General features: G+C 43.2%; 1 protein-coding gene across 4 annotated transcripts in view; it reads left to right on the top strand.

Annotated features, from left to right (window-relative positions):
- The window catches only part of dgki (diacylglycerol kinase, iota), a 233,394-nt gene extending 225,447 nt beyond the window's left edge, over window positions 1–7,947 (top strand). For all 4 annotated transcript variants that reach the window (XM_073058951.1, XM_073058953.1, XM_073058952.1 and 1 more), the window contains 3 exons: window positions 998–1,034; window positions 3,931–4,030; window positions 5,171–7,947. In XM_073058951.1, coding sequence (XP_072915052.1) covers window positions 998–1,034; window positions 3,931–4,030; window positions 5,171–5,287 — 254 coding nt within the window. In that variant the 3' untranslated portion in view covers window positions 5,288–7,947. The remainder of the gene's footprint in view (window positions 1–997; window positions 1,035–3,930; window positions 4,031–5,170) is intronic.
- The last annotated feature ends 9,602 nt before the right edge of the window (window positions 7,948–17,549 follow it).

Below are 17,549 nucleotides of genomic sequence, written 5' to 3'. Positions count from 1 at the left end.
TGAGAGGCATTGATCGTGTGGATAGTCAGAGGCTTTTTCCCAAGGCTGAACTGGCTAGCGCAAGAGGGCACAGTTTTAAGGTGCTTAGAAGTAAGTATAGAGGAGATGTCAGGGGATAAGTTTTTTACGAAGAGAGTGGTGAGTGCGTGGAATGGACTGCCGGTGACGGTGGTGGAGGCAGATACAATAGGGTCTTTTAAGAGACTCCTGGACAGGTACATGGAGCTCAGAAAAATAGAGGGCTGTTGGAAACCCTAGGTAATTTCTAAGGTAAGGACATGTTTTACAGCTTTGTGGGCCGAAGGGCCTGTACTGTGCTGTAGGTTTTCTATGTTTCTTTGAAAGGGTTAGGTTGACCTTAGAGTGGGTTAAAAGGGCGGCACAATATTGTGGGCTGAAGGGCATACATGTGTTGCACATGCAGGTTGTTTAATTGACCGCTGCAAATTACCCGTGGAAGGTGGCAGGAGGAGAGGGAGTGGTTGATGGGAACATGGGTGATTACATTACAGAGTTAAAAATGGGGCATTGGGGGTTTTCTGAGAGCTATCATAGACTTGATGGGCTGCTTGGCTTTTTTCCATGATGTGAGAACTTTTTTAAAGTGAAATTTTGAACAGAAAGAGGCCATTTAATGATTCAGGGCAGTGTCCTGTCTCTCATTCGTCTGTGTCTTGTCCATTGCTTTTATGACCGTTGGAACACTGAGTTTCTCCCGGGCGTAGCATGGAGAATAATCACAAAATAGAGGACAAGATTTCATGTGTCGGCCAGGTGGCAGCGGTTGGATTTCTGCACTGGGTTACCTGCTATTCCACACTCTCATTATTCCACTGTTGCTCCCTATTAGTTCCTGACCACATAGTTGGTACCTGTGAAGTCAGGGGTTGAGCTGAACAAAGAATGTGATTTTCAGTCATTTTCCAAAGTAATTCTTGGTACTGCTGGGTTTTAATTTAGACCGGTGATCCTAATTTCCACATTTATTTTTTCCCAGGTCCTCGCGAGTTATTAGACGTTGCAGAAGCAGAAACGTAAGTGTATGTTTGTTATAGTTTACTCACTGAGATTCTATAATAAAGCACTGGGAAAAATGATCAGTCTAGGCCAAATGAACTGAACGAGCTTTGATCCTAGCCCCCTCTCACAAAGATCTGGATCCTGTTAATCTTTCTGAGTCACCATCTAACACTCTGCATGAAATGATTTCAGATGATCTCATCTTGTTTCTATTGCCTTAGGTGTAAAGTTCACTTAAGGTTAGATGAGAAAAATTGGTGAGAATATGTCAGAGACTTCACTTAAATGTTCCTTGCTTTTTATTTCTGTCAAGATAAAAGAAAACCAATTTAGTGACAAATTCTTCAATGTGGGTAGGCATATGGAAGTTGGTCCAGTGGTTGGGGCTTGTTAGTAATCCTGGATAGATCGACAGTTGGGGATATGGACAGGCATACATGTTTTCAAATTATCCCGGAAAGTACGTTAGTGCTTGCTGTCGATATTCACAGAAACTTGTAGGCAAGGGATGGCAAACTTTGAGAGTGTGTTTAAATTGATGATAATTCTGTCATATGCAAATTTTGTGCAGAGATTATTATAATTAAAGAATTAGTAACAATAACTGTGGACTTTTTTAAGGAAAATGGATGAGTCCTGTTGCTTATTTACGTAGCTAATAAGGTGGCCACCTAGTGAATGTTCATGGCCTTCTGCTGATGCAGCCCATCCACTTGAAAGTTCGGCGTGTTGTACATTTAGAGATGCTCTTTTGCATACCACTGTTGTAACACGTGATTATTTAAGTTACTGTTGCCTTACTGTCAGCTTGAAGTTATCTGATAATTCTCCTCTTACCTCTCATTAACAAGATAATTTCACCCAGAGAACTGCTGCTCACTGGATGCTTTTTGTTTTTTGCACCATTCTATGTAAACTCTAGAGATTGTCCCAGGAGATCAGCAGATTCTGAGATACTCAAACCACCCTGTCTGCCACCAGTAATCATTCCATGGTAAAACTCACTTATATCACAATTCTTCTCCATTCTTATATTTGGCCCAAACAACAACTGAACCTTTTGACCATGTCTACGTGCTTTTACGCATTGAGTTGCTACCTTGTGATTGGCTGATTAGATATTTGCATTAACAAGGTGTGCGTAATAAAGTGGCTACTGAGTTTATATTCATAAAAAGTGTAACAGAGACATTGAACTGAATAGGGTATTTTAGAAAAGCTGCTCAAAATTATTAATGTTAATCTTGTTGCTGTTCCTCTCCACGCCTTCGGACAGCAACCTTGCTGTTTCTTTAGGATTTTTGTCTGTCTCTTTTTTTTTTTACTGAGGCTGAGTTGCTAGCTCGATACGCAGCCCAGCACGGATCGTAAGCTTGCAAGGAGCTGGCCGGATTCGAACCCGGGGCCATTCACCTCGGAGTGCGGTGTGGATGCCACTACACCACCGGCCAGCTAATATTAACCTTAATTTTTTTAAATATTATTCACTGCTTCATTTGACAGCATTTCACACTTAACCTATGACTCCTAGTTCTAATCTCACCCAAACTCAGTGGAAAAAGCCTGCTTGCATTTACCCTTCATAATTCTGTATACCTGTACCTCTATTAAATCTTCCTTCAGCCTCCTACATTCCAGGGAATAAAGTCCAAACCTCTCCCTCTAACTCAGATCCTCAAGTACCAGCAACATACTTGTAAATTTTCTCTGTATTCTTTCCAGCTTATTGATATTTTCCCTGTAGGTGAGTGATCAGAACTACACACAATACTCCAAATTTGGCCTCACCAACGTCATATAGAACTTCAACATAATAATCATACAGAGCTGCTCCACTTCAAATTTTCATAATCATTGCAGAACACTGCCAAAATGGAGACAAAAAAAAAATGCTGGAAAACCTCAAGCAACGTCTGTGGATCCAGACAGCGCAGGTCAATCTCAGCCCTCGCAAATGCTGCCTGATCAAAGGAGATAAGAGGTGCCTTGATAGAGGTGTAAATGGTACAAGCCGTAGATCAAGTGGGCAGCCAGAAATTCATTTCCTGAGTGGAAACGGCAAATACCAGGGAACATAACTTTAAGGTGCTTGGAGGAAAGTTAGGGAGATGTTAGAGGCAAGTTTTAAAACAAAAACAGAGAGTGGTAGGTGCATGGAACGCTTGCCAGGGCTGGTGGTGGCGGCAGGTAGATTAGCAACATCTAAGAAACTCTTAGGCATATGGATGATAGAAAAGTGGAGGGCTTTGTAGGGTTAGATTGATCTTAGAGCAGGGAAAAATGTTGACACAACGTCGTGGACTAAAGAGCCTGTAGTGTTCTATGTGTTTGGAAGAAGTTGCAGAGTTGTGGGGAAAGGACAAGGAAGTGGCACAAATTATATTAGGCTGACTGATTCAGAGAGGCGAGAGGGTTCATTATGTGATGTGATTATGATCGGCAGGTTCTCTTCTATTTCCCCCAGTTCTGCTCTCACTTCCCAAAACCACAACCGAGTTCCTTCTGTCCTTCCCTCCCACTCTATGTATCTCCACAAGTGATCTTTAACCATCTCTGACACCTCTTTCCCCCCTTTCCCCCTTCAACCTTCTTAAGAGACTACTCCTTCCACAACGTCTGGTCCAAATAACTAAAACTGGACTTTGGTGGAACGATTCCTGGTGGCAGAGTCCGTTGTTTGAAGTAGAGCCTTCAGCACCACCAAGTGGATATGACTTTCTGAGCAATATCCTGCCTAGTTTTCTAGCTCTGACCTTAATCGTTAGCTCTGTTTTCACACTCTTTAGAGGCTCATGGTTTTTAATTCTTCACGCTCCTCCATTTCCCAAGGCACACTTGTTTCACACTCTGTGAGAAAAAAACGGTCTGCAGTTTAGTTACCAGACAGTGAACTTTCGATTTCCTCAACAGGGGTGAGACGGCATTGCACAAAGCAGCATCTCATCGATATCGCACAATATGTCGCTTCCTCATCAATGCCGGCGCCTCGTTAACACAGACTGATTTGGAGGTAAGGCCTGTTCTGAAGATGTAAAAACGATCTGAGCATGCTTACGTGAATGATCATCTGCCTCCTGTGCAATCCTTCCACTCTCTCCTCCCAGAAACACATCCAAGCTGGCTCTCCACCTCATTTGCTAGCTTGTTTCCCTGTCTTATGCTAAAGCACTTCACCCTGAGTGATACATTTCTACCAGGCTTTCATTCTACCCAGGGTAAGCACATGCCCTGCAGAGAAAACAAAGACAACAGATTAAAATCAGCTTTGTCAGAATCAATAGAAATTCAGTTTGGTCACTGTGAAGCAATTTTTCAGCAGGAAACAACCCCTGTTCCCAGCTCCATCAACTTTCATTATAACCAAACATCGCTGATGGTGAAATCGTCCAATAATGTCATTATAGCCTACACCCTTACTAAGGAAAGGTCCAAGGAATTCCAAGACAACAGTTCTTTTTTCGCTGGTTTCTTTGCTAAAGGGGTTCAATTCTTTGTCTGCCTCTTTTTATATTCGCAAAGCTGATATTTTACGTATTTATTGTTTTCATTAGTTTTGCATGTCTCTCAGTTATTTGTCAGAGTACAAACACTTAAATCTGCTTTGTTCTACTGTTCAACTTCCCAGGCAAAATACAGTCACACCACCAGCAGCACGTCTACACAAAGACATGCACCCTATACATGAATATTGTTACATATAGTCTCAGTACAACGAGTGGCAGTCACAGGCTCTCTCATGCATAAACTGTCGTTATGTGTAGACACGCTAGTGTAGAGGCTGTAATGTGGAGGCTTGGGTTTAATAATCTGGAAAACAAGTTCCAATGCCAGTAAAGTAGCTTGAGAATTCAAATTTGGCTTAAGAGTAGTTTAATACTAAAATAATAGTTTCGAGAAAAGTAATCATGAAACCTGAGTTTGGCATAGTAACGAAACTTGTTCATTAAGGTCCTTTGAGGAAGCTGTTGATCTAGCACTTGCTAATCTCATGCAAGATGGCAAAGGGAGGTAGCCAGCAGTGTTGCAACACTGTATTTATGTTGTCAGCGAATACACCTCCTCCTTCCATGACGCACTTCAACCTCCCCACCCTAAATGCGAACTGACCTTCCCGAGCTGTGCCTGAGTTTATCTATTGCCTCTGTTTCAGGGTCACACTGCGGGGCACAAGGCAGAGGAGGCAGGGGACCTGGAACTTGCTGCTTACCTGGACAGCAGACAGCAGCACCAGGTGTTGGGGCGCGAGGATCTGGAGACAGCCGTCTGAGAAGAAAGATGCCGAGGAGACGTGGTGGAGGGAGTGGGTTGGGGGAGAACTTAGTGTTGCTTTAAGAGAGCTCTCTGCACTCCCCGGTGGGACTTCTAGTAGCTGTGTCTCTTTGAACCCTGCCACTGGTTCAATGAAAAGGAATGGCCATTCCTTGATGGAAGATGGAAGTAGTCATGGAAACAGCAGTGACGGTGCTTACCACTGCTCACCCCACCCTGTTGAAAACCAGTGTCCGATCTCGATACTACTGCTCATCAAACTGCAAGGTGGATCTCTTCAAGGAAACTTCTCCATTTTGACACTTCACAAGAACAGGCTTTCCTCTCATACTGGGGCCACTTGCTGTTTCTTTCCACCGTCAACTCCAACTCGAAGTAAGTGAGAGGAGACACGTAGAGACCTGCCTGTCGATTCTGTGTGCCACACTTTCAGAACGTTACAGCTGAGTAGGACCTTCTGAGTCTGATGGTGGTTGTCAAGGGCATGGAGAATTTGTATTTGGCAAGCTAGAGATTCCCTTTACCCTAGTATGCATGCATCAGTGACCCTGCTTTGGCCATTTTTCTGCCCAGGGGACAGAGTTTGAGATTACTTTGGGGAGTGCTGGACTGAACTGAGGACACTTCTTGCTCTCTTACCACAAGCCAAAAAGGCTGGCTTTAGGCAAGGTTGAATTGTTCCAAAGAGCAAGCTTCTCACTTTCACAAGCTAGCCAGAACCGTCAGCATCTGCCGGTGAGCAGATCCACACAAATGTACAATATTTCCCTTGACAAATTCTGTTGCAGACACCTTTGCCACGTGTCTTGGTGCATCAGGGAGTCAAACACAGCTTAACGTCACTTCAGAATGTTTAAAATTATGGTCAGATCTTCCTGAGGACTCTAACACATTTGTCATGGACTGTGCGCTTTATTTACTCACCTTCCCATTCCATCTCTACTTGTACCCGTGGATGTAGGAAGAAGTTCCTGCTGGCAGCTGTGGGAGGGATTTAAGAGGAGGTTTGATGCACTCTTGTCACATTACCTCTAAGACTACACCTCAGCTGTTTCACCAAAGCCAGCTCTGTCCGGTCCAATCAGCACTGGGGGAGGTGGAGGGCAAAAGAGACCGGAGGAAAAATAAACGTGCCAGCTTACCCTTGGGATTTAATTTAGTTCCTGCATAATGGTTATCTCGGAACCAAATCATCAAATTGTGACTTCCCACAATTTAAAAACTTGGATGCGCTGTGTGGTCAAACATGTTTTATTTTAACCCAAATCATGGCAGGGTTCGAGCTGGTATCATTTTTCATCAGTGGAAGGGAACCAAGGATAGGAGAGATTTTCTCCTTTCCCTTTGGACCAGGATGTGTAGGAGGATGTCCTCAAAGTCTTACTGTGACATTGACCACCCACCCTAACCCCTCCAGCTTCCACCCACCACAACTCCCTCCTCACTATTCGCAGGAGCCTCAGATCTACTGCCATCCCACCACCAACCAAAAGGGTAATAAAGACTAGGTGTTGAAGTCAGCAGAGTTGGTGACTCCACTGACTGTCTTTACTAGGAATTTGGCAGAGGTGTCACCTCCCAAATTTGGAGAAGCTATTTCCTCTGCTGCCTTGAGGTAAGGTTGGGAAGCACCCACCCAAAGCTGGATGCATACAGATACCCCTGAAGCAATTCACATAAGTGATAAAGACCAACAGTCCTACTCCTCTGATCAGGGAGATGACGAGATCACTGCCTTCTCTACGCTGCTTTTCTACACTGCCTTCTCTGCAGTTTCCCCGGTGGAGAGGAGTACAAAGACATTTGTGCCTGGCTTGGGGTCAACATCACAGGTGGACAAATAGAGGGTCCAGGCTCCTTCTCGGCCTACACAGCTTTCACACTCTTGTGTACGTGGGCATCAGTGTGTGGATGCGTCCTGCTGGATTAGTCAAACAGCACTGCCAGGCACCAGCCAATGACAAAGAGAACAACTGGCCTCCTTTATTGCTCTGTCAGCTGACTCCATCCAGCAGGGCTGAGGGTCTTCACACTGGCGTGACCAGTAGACAGGCCAAGCCAAAGATAGGGCCAAGTTGTTCCTTTCAATTAACACAAGGGTGACAAGTGCCCATAGGCCAATTTGTCTTCCAACTAACTGGATGGTGCTAAAACAGTGATGCCATATCTATAAGTAGGGGAGATAACAAGGGGTACCTGATCCACAGAAAATAGACACCAGTAATAAATAGAGAATTGGAGATGTCAAGTGAAAGGGCTTGGGGAAATCTACAGCGCTCAGCCACTTTAAAAGGAAAGCAAATCCTTGCCTACCTGAATCGGACCAAAGTCCCAGCATACAACATCGGACCCTTCACATATCCGGTGTGGTCCTTGGTGCAATCTTGATCCCAAGCAGGGACTGGCAGAACCAAATCATCTGACACCCAACCCTGCCTGTAAGGAGTTTGTCTGTTCTCCCTGTAACTGTGTGGGTTTCCTCCGGGTGCTCTGGTTTCCTCCCACATCCCAAAGATGTATGGATTAGCAGGTGAATTGGCCATATAGGTGTAAATGAGTGGTGCAGGATTGTTGGGCCAGAAGGGCCTGTAACTGGGCTGTATCTCAAAATAAAAGTAAAAATACATGTCCTCTATGAAAGTTTTGGTGGTGGTGGGGGGGGGGGGGGTTGGAAACAAGGTGTCAGAAGGTTTAATCTTCATTTGCTGACCACAGCAATTGTGGTAGGAGTGACCACTATAGGTACTTTTGGGGTCAAGAGGCCACTTTCACATAGAGGGCCTCCCGCAATGTGTTGCCTGGCACTGTGACCGCAACAAGATGAATTCAGATCCTTTAAGCATAGGAAGTTTAAGAGAGGTGATGCTGAGGTACAATTGTGTGTGGTTGGTCACTTAAGTGGGTAACATGTGGAAAAACAATAGGATTAATGGTTTGTAACCTCATGACCAGAATATCCCTTTAAACACCATCAAACTAGGGGTTCATTGAGGCACGAAGGCCAGGAATGTACCAAATGTCAGGTGCTGATGCGATGCATTTATGCACCTGCTAAGCTGTGCCTGCAGCATGCTATAATCATCACTATGCAATTGCACAGATGAACAGTCCTGCCTGTCAGTTATATTGCTGGACATTTAAACAACCATCAAGGGGCGGCTCTGTGAATGACCGCAACTTAACATTTGTGCCAAAGACGTGATTGGAGCTTTTGCTGGTGTCTCCAGAAACGTACCAAATGGACGGTCCACCTCAGTCTGCTCCAGAGGACTCCACTGTTACAGCAGCCGTTCTTTGGCAAATCCAGCTCACGGGATCAAGAACAGTTGCAAAAAGGAAAGTCTGTGACCTGATGGATCCCAGCTTCAGTGCTGACGTCACTGAACTCTGAAAACTTGCACTCGTTCCTCAAACACACTTTATTTACTTGTGCACAAGGAGAATAGCACCAAACTGTTTTAAAGTTTGAACAAAGTAATTCTGTTTTTCTACAGAAGTTGACTAGTTGGATACAGATATTGACCAAATGGTAGTCTTGTGAATGTACAAATTCCTTATTTGGATAATCAATCTCTACAATACTACAGGTGTTAACAGTCAATAATACTTTAGAGTTAGTAAAATAACTCTAGTAAATATCTAATAGTAAATGTCACCCTAAAATCCTCATTTGCATCCCTTTTCTTGTCTTGGTATTCCAAATAGCTTCAGCCCTGGGCTATGCAAAGGGGAGATATGCTCTTCAAAAACCTTTCTTGCCTTGGTTGACTGTACACTGTCAGCAAACTATCCTTGCCTGCACACTATCTTAACCCTCAACCTCCACGCTGCCAACTTGCCAACCGTCTAGTCTGCCTGCTCAAGTACATCTACAACATAGCCATCTGACAAAAAGGTGAGGGATTACTCCAAATTACAAGAAAGAATAAAGTATTAAATACAGTCCTGCTGCTAGTATCCACACTTACCATAATCAAAACTGGGAGGGAAGTCTTGCACCGTTTGACACTACACATTGCAAAGTCCTGTTGTATTGTGATGTACGAGATGTAGAGCAATGAAAAGTGTCACCAAAGTAATCAGCTTCCACTGTGCAGGTTGTCCATTGTATCCGACGATGACAAGTTAGACTTGTGCAGTTCTTCTGTTGAACAGTCATGTGAACTGCACAAACAAACCTGTGCGGGAGAGTTTTTAGAGTGGAAAGGATATTGCACTGGGGCAGTTCCACACAGAAGACCAGAACCAGTGATCCAAATAGTCGTCACACCGGATGGCTTCATTGGTTGCACTGGATGACCATGACTTCCATCTGTGCCTTGTCATTGCCTTCGCTCTCCATGAAGCATTGCAAAACGGCCTTCTTAGTCATGGGATCTTACTGTAGATCTCATCCACCCAGTCTGCCAGAGCTGACTTTGCATACTGGGAAAGGCATGTCTCTATCTCACTGGAGTATGAGGCCCACCGGCTACCCTTGCCTGGTTTAGCCCGCCTGTCAAGGTGGTTTACTGGGGTGTGGCCACTATCACATGCAAACAGCTACTTGGAGCCACAGGCAAGAGCTGAGTGTCCCATGGAGACCAAACTTGAGTGAGCTGCCCCGGAGTGACATGTCAGGCCCTACAGCAGAGGTACAACACCTTCATGGACACCTCATACACTTACAAATACCAGCTCACTAATGATCTGAAAGTTGGTTAAAAATGTTGGGTTAACGTGTATTAAAGGGAAAAACAAGAGAGCAAGATGAGGGATTTGCAGAGGAAATTCTGAGCTTAACCATAGTAGCTGTAGATACTGCTGACTATGGTGGAGCAATCAAAATCACTGATGGTGTAGAGGCCAGAATTAAAGCACCTTGGACTGGTGTAGGGCTGGAGGAGATCAAATGGAGAACATGGGATAAGAATTCTGGAATGGTAATTAACAAACACAGAAGTGAGCCTTGGTCGGAGATCATAAACATTCAATGACCACAAGAATATAGTTTGCAAAATCAGAAGAGTTTTGGAATAGTCATGTCTAGAGGTAGTCAAGTCAGGATTAAGGTTTCAGCAGCTGAAGATTCAGGGAGCAGTGGAGCCAGACAGTATCACTGAGGTGGAAAAAGACAGCAATGGTGAAGGTATGTGGTCTAGAGCTCCCTGAGGTTGGCTGCTAGGCTGTCAAGCAATATTGTGCTGGGGAAAATAAAAGTTCCTTCAATCTTTTTCATATCTGTTTGGAAGATATTACTGCTCTTCCAGTATTGGAGGTGCTAATATAGAAACAATTGATTTATGGAGAGCATTTGATGACTCTGGACCTCTACTTGCTGTTGTTCAGAAGAATTTGGGGGATCTCACTGAAATTTATCAAATATTGAAAGGTCTAGTGGATGTGGAGAGGATGTTTCCAATAATAGGGGAGTCCAGGACCAGAGGGTACAGCCTCAGAATACAAGGACTTCCTTTTAGAACGGAAGTGAGGAATTTCTTTAGCCCGAGTGTGGTTAATCTGTGGAATTCATTGTCACAGATCTCTGTGGAGGCATTGGGGTATATTTACAGTAGAGGTTGATAGGTTCTAGATTAGTAAAGGCATCAAAAGGTTACAGGGAGATGGCAGGAGAATGGGGTTGAAAGGGATAATAAATCAGCCGTGATGGAATAGACTCAGTGGGCTAAATTCTGCTCCCATGTCTTATGGTCACTGGTGAGGTAGAGAAAGTTGGTAGTGAGCTTAGCATTCTCCACAGCAGCAGAACAAAGCAGCTCACTTGACAAGCATCCTACTCCCCAGCTAAACTTTAATTCTCTCTAGCACCAGAGCACAATGACGGTAGGTGAATTATTTGCAAAATATACTGGAGTAACTTACCTAGGCTGTTCCAATAGTATTTGTCAAATCCAGGACTTAAAGCAAAAGACATAGAGGCAGAATTAGGCCATTAAACCCATTCAGTGTGTTCCGCCATTCCAACATGGCTAATTTATTATCCCTCTCCGGAACAGGCTAGAGCAGGAAAACAGATAGATGCTTTACTGATCCCAAAGGAAATTACTGTCACAGTAGCAATACAAGTGCACAGATATAAATATCGGAAGAAGTAAGAAAGAATTTAAAAAAGTTATCTAAAACAGTTAACAGGAGGGGTCATCACTTCCCCATCTATCTAAATGGGGATAATTTAGATTACTATCTAAATGGAGTCAAGTTAGGAAAAGGGGAAGTACGAGATCTAGGTGTCCTTGCACATCAGTCAATGAAAGCAAGCATGCAGGTACAGCAGGCAGTGAAGAAAGCTAATGGCATGCTGGCTTTTATAACAAGAGGAATTGAGTATAGGAGTAAAGAGGTCCTTCTGCAGCTGTACAGGGCCCCGGTGAGACCCCACCTGGAGTATTGTGTGCAGTTTTGGTCTCCAAATTTGAGGAAGGACATTCTTGCTATTGAGGGAGTGCAGCGTAGGTTCACAAGGTTAATTCCCGGAATGGCGGGACTGTCATATGTTGAAAGATTGGAGGGACTGGGCTTGTATACACTGGAATTTAGAAGGATGAGAGGGGATCTGATTGAAACATATAAGATTATTAAGGGATTGGACACGCTGGAGGCAGGAAGCATGTTCCCGCTGATGGGTGAGTCCGGAACTAGAGGCCACAGTTTAAGAATAAGGGGTAGGCCATTTAGAACAGAGATGTGGAAAAACTTTTTCACCCAGAGAGTGGTGGATATGTGGAATGCTCTGCCCCAGAAGGCAGTGGAGGCCAGGTCTCTGGATGCATTCAAGAGAGAGTTAGATAGAGCTCTTATAGATAGCGGGGTCAAGGGATATGGGGAGAGGGCAGGAACAGGGTACTGATTGTGCATGATCACAGTGAATGGCCTACTCCTGCACCTACTGTCTATTGTCTATAGACTCATTATAGAGCCTAATGGCAGAGGGCGAGAATGACCTCATACAGTGCTCTGTGGAGCAGTGCAGTTGTCTTAGTCTGTACTAAAAGTGTTCCTCTGTTCAGCCAAGGTGGCAATGCTAACACCTCCAAGTCACACACACTCATTTAAGCATTTTGTAAGCAGCAGATCACCACTGGAGACATCAAAACTCACCCATGAGGGCAACCTCAGCTTAATAAAGCAATGACAGTATGGCATTGAGTCCACCCTGAGCAAGGCCTGAAATGATCAGGCAGGAATACTGCCAGAAGTAGGAGCTTTACACAACACCCAACCACTGCTTTCTAAGCTGGCAGATGGAGGGTGCTAAAGCAGCCTGAAGGTGGGCTTCTGTAGCAATATCAGCCACTACTCCACTGCAGCAACCTCAATGAATGAGACCCCTCACTAACCTCAAAGTCCATCTGAAGAAGGCAGCCCTGGAAATGAAGGGTCGGCTGATTCAAAAGCTAGCTGACACGTCACAAGCAAGGCAGAGCCTTGTGCATGCAGTGGCTGAATGCAGAATACTGCATCTGGACCAGATGCTTACACATTCCCACTGAACACTGCAATGCACTTCAGCAGACACCCTCAAGCCAGCGTAACCACCTGGCTGCCAGACCTCATTCACACCACTCCTCATCCATACATTACAATGCTGCCTTCTGCACAACATCCACCAAAACCAGGTAAATGAACATCTCCCTCTTCACCAGGGCCTCCACAACATCCCTAATCACCATATCAAGCCAGAGGGCTTCTTAGCTCTTCCACTCAATCTCAAGTATAGGACTTTCAACCTCATGAAACCCAAACAAAAAGCCACAAATACCCATAAGCAACCTAACGCTGTTCCCACCTCATTGGTTATGGACCTCTGCATCACTTCTGTGGTTTCTGGAACACACAAGTGTGACCATCAGAATCTGACAATGGAATGTATTATAGTTAATTTCCTACTCCACAGACAGCTGCAATGAGACACTCGGACATGCCTACCCGTCATCCATAGGGCTTAAAGATCTGAATGTCAAGTTACAGTTGATGAGATGTGACTTCATCAGCCAAATGGAATTAGATTAAAATTTTATCTGAGGAAAGATTTATTGATCTTTGATGGACTGTGATGTGTATTTACCAGAATCCTATCTGTACTTTGAGGTTTGCTGTCTGTACTCCTATGGCTGCTGGTTGAGGGTGATACATTAGGGACATTTAAGAGGCTCTTGGGCATATGGGTAAAAAAAATGACTATGTAGGAGGGAAGGGTTAAATTGATCATGGAGTAGGTTAGAAGGTTGTCTCAACATCATGGACTGAATGACTGGCACTGTTGTCTGTTTAATTTATGAAGCGGAATTACATATACCCTGTATCATATCGCATGCAGTTTAGATGGTTAAGAGTGATCTGTTCAAAGAGTCTCAAGATAGCAATGAAAACTGATAGGGTAGTTAAGACTGAACATTGGAGGCATTTCCTTATGTACGATTAGGAAACACTGCTGCAGGCAGAGCTTTAGTTTACAAATTCAAGGCCAATTGTCACTTCTTAATACTTAATAAAACATAGAACATCACAGTACAAGACAGGCCCTTCAGCCCACAATGTTGCGTTGCCCTTTTAGTCTGCTTTAAGATCAATCTAACACTTCCCTCTTATGTAGCCCTCCATATTTTTAATGATCCATGTGCTTATCTAAAAGTTTCCTAAATGTCCCTAATGTATCTAAATTTGAGTCTTAAAGATTGACAAACTTTTGCTCATCAAGGCATTAAGGTATATGGGGCAAAGTGTCTTTTACAAAGCTGCTTCAGACCCCAATCCAATGAAGGGGTAAATGAGCTCCTCTCACTCACCTTGACACACTGCCACTCAGGATATTTGGTCCTGTTGTGTGAACTGTTTTCTCTGCTGCTTTGATACTGAGCTGTGGAGTATCACGTCTTCTCACAGTGAAGTCAAGCAACAGATAGGAAGCCCTTGACGCTGCAAGTTTAAAAATCAATTCTCCAGATGTGGTTTCAACATATTCTTCCTCTCCCTGTACCTTCAAATGTATTAAATTGATAACTTAATACACTTTCTGTCTGGAACTTTTCCTGTGACCCTTGTATCTAAAGATCTTCACAGGAATTATGAGCAACTTTTAGCCAGCCAAAGCTAATTCCATGACACTTTCACCCAATTTTAGAAAACATAGGTCTTCATTTTAACACCTGCACTGCTGAAATCTTGCTGAGTGTTAGTGACATTTTCCATTTCCAATGAGAGCTTGCTTTGTATCTTTGCTCTCCTGAATTAGTAGTATCACACAGGTCATAGTATTCAGAAGCTGGTGCCACATTCAATAAGTTACCGGTACTCCAGTCCCTGTGTTTGCTGTACATCTGCATTCTGTCATTAAAAGTGATGTAAAAAAAAATCTATGTTCTTACAAGCAGGGTAAAAAAAAACCTTTCAGATAGTATTTTCAACACAACAACAGTAAGCACATCAACACTGTATGTAGCTAGCAGGATTTACTCCAGTGAAAGTACTTTGTTCTTTTATTGGCCAGAACCACCTGTGAACCCTTACCTGCATCTTGCTCCAATTCCTTCTCAGTCTTCACCTTTTCTTCATGCCCCTCACACTCAAGGCACATCTGGTCCTTTCTATTGATGTGGTCACAAGGGCACCCATTCTTAATTGAAAATGGTAAAAATAATCCTGGCAGCCACTCTGGCATGTGGCTTCGCTGGTCAAAAGACAATTCACAACATCTTCCAACTATTCTGGTGGTGAGTGGCTAAGGCTTTGTAATACTGCCAAAGCTCATAAATATCCTTCCAGGTAGCCAAAAATCAAGAGAAAAACGTTATCTATTTTTATCTATACTGTAGCCTTACAAACTAGAGAGGGCCCAAAACAATTTGGAAGAGGAAAGACAATAGGGTTTGACTCCAAAGAAAATTGGAGGCACACACAAGGCCAAGCCTGGAAATATATTGTGAACCCAAGAGGTGATGGGCTTGTACATAGCTACACTGATAGAGAGAACAAAAGCACAGAGAGGTCTGTAAAATTGCTGGAACTGAAGCCAGTGTTGATTGCAGGCACAGAGCTGATGATTGAATCAATTTCAGGGAAGATTGGTAGATAGGCAGCTCTGTTTTTGATGAATTTGGGTTTATAAAGTGGAATGTTCACACTTATAATGGCTCAGACCCAAGTTGGCTTATGGCCCAGCAATGGTTCAGATGACATGTGGATGGCTGGGTATCAGAGGAATAGGTTGGAGTCCAACATTTTGCTAATTCAGGAGGACTTTTGCAAAAAGCATAAAGGTCCACCTAGGTCTGAAGAACCAAGCTGGTGTACATTGGATTACAACAGCTGAAGGGAGACCTTTGTGTGGCAATTGATGCATCTTCTTCAGGGTGAAGACAGAATCGGGTGAACCTGAATTATAAAATGGATTCTCTGTCAAGATGTTTGATTAAAGCTTTGATAACTTTTCATATTTTTGCCAACTAGAAGGACATCTGGGTTGGAAAAGAAGTTTTTTTCTCTTGCAACTATTAGCGATCTTCAATGTCATATTCTTCATGGACCACTCACCTTCAAGTTCAATTTATTGTCATTCAACTGTACACAAGTATACTGCCAAAAGAAACAACATTCCTCTGGACCAAGATGAACAACACAGTACATACAACTCATACACACAACACAGAGTAATATTGCCACTAACAAATAATAAGGTGGATGTATGATACAGGTTAAAAAGTACACTCCAACCGGCACTTCATACGTGATAAGACTTGGGTGGTGGCAGAGAGTTGGCCTTGGGTCAGAGGTTATCAATCCTCTCTGCCAGTTCAGCCCCATCCTTGCTTCTCACTCAGTGGTGGTTTACACACACAAAAACTTCAACAGGATAACACTTGAATGATCACAACCAAGCATGAAATCTGCAAGGCAAAGAAGTGTAAAGCCCTGAATGTTTCAAACAAAATTTAGCCAAAGTGAATGAAATTTATAAATGGTGCTGAAACACTTACAGAAGGGATACTGCATTGAAACAGACTGCAAAAATTCACCTGAACTTGCTTCCCAGAGTGTGAACAGAGGATTTAAACACCTGTGCAAGAGATGTAGCACAGAGACAACAAATTCTAAAAATATAGCCAAGACTTGCCCATACATAAATTGCTTGGACCTTACGTTGTGTATGTACACTGAATTGCACTAAGGATTAGTCAAATATTAGTCAACAAGGTTCAAATCAAGTCGAGTCTGTCAAGGAGATCTCTCATTTACTACATAAGCTCACATGAAATTGCCCTTAAGAGAAGCATCAAGTGTGTGATTTGCATGTTTGTGTAATGCTGTCAGGTGGAGACTATTTCACCATATTTACTAAGTTTTTTTGTAGGTCAGGTTCTGTGAACTGAACTGATTCATTTGCTGACTTTTTGGGGAATTTGGACGTATCAAGCAATGTTTGCACTGGGAAGTAAATGAAGAGCTTGTAATATATTTGTGTATTTAATTGATTTATTCTTCAAAAATTACCCATATCTGCCTTTAAGGTGTAGCTTCTAAGTTTGAATCTGTTGAAAGGCCACTCTGTACATTGGTAAGGGACAACAGTGGAGTTGTCATGAATGAGTTTTCATAGCTATGGGTGCCTTCTTCAGAATAAGCTGCACTGTACTGATGACAGGATTACTTGGGAGCAAGTTAAATGTAATCCAGGTTGGTTAGCAAGAAGTCTCAAAGCCAGAATGCTCTTATCCTGTCTTATCTTTCACCCTCAATCAATTTTATCAGCCAAAAAACACATCTGTCCCTTGTTACACTGTGCTTCCATTATAGGTTCTGGTCAGAATCTAACTTTTCCTCCTGCCCTTGTGGATTCTTCAAAATCTTCCATTTTTAAAAAATAAATTGATACAATAATTACACAGATGAAAGCCAAACTGTGGCTGTTGGCCATCGGCTTAACCAACAGGAAGTCCTTAAGTCACTTTGGAGAGAATTCCTACGTCAACTGCCTTCCCAATACAAAAACACATAAGGCAGCTACTTTTTATTTCTGATCTCTAGTCATGAGATTGGGACCAAACAATAGATAATTTTATCACATGATGCTTTTCATGTGAACCTGGTGGTGGTGATTTTTTGCATGAGACTAGTGAATCATACCGAGTGGTGTCTTGCACCTTAAGATGGCTCGTGTGGACTTACATGACTGTTCTTGCTTGTAATTCCTCAGCACTGTGACTGTAGTGCTTGTTTGGCTGTACCAACCTATGTGAACAGATTCATATTATCTATAAATAAAC

The sequence above is a fragment of the Hemitrygon akajei genome, chromosome 10, assembly GCF_048418815.1.
Source record: "Hemitrygon akajei chromosome 10, sHemAka1.3, whole genome shotgun sequence".
NCBI classification, from domain to species: domain Eukaryota; kingdom Metazoa; phylum Chordata; class Chondrichthyes; order Myliobatiformes; family Dasyatidae; genus Hemitrygon; species Hemitrygon akajei.
Note: the sequence above shows the minus strand (reverse complement) of the source record. Positions and strands in the feature narration are given on the sequence as shown.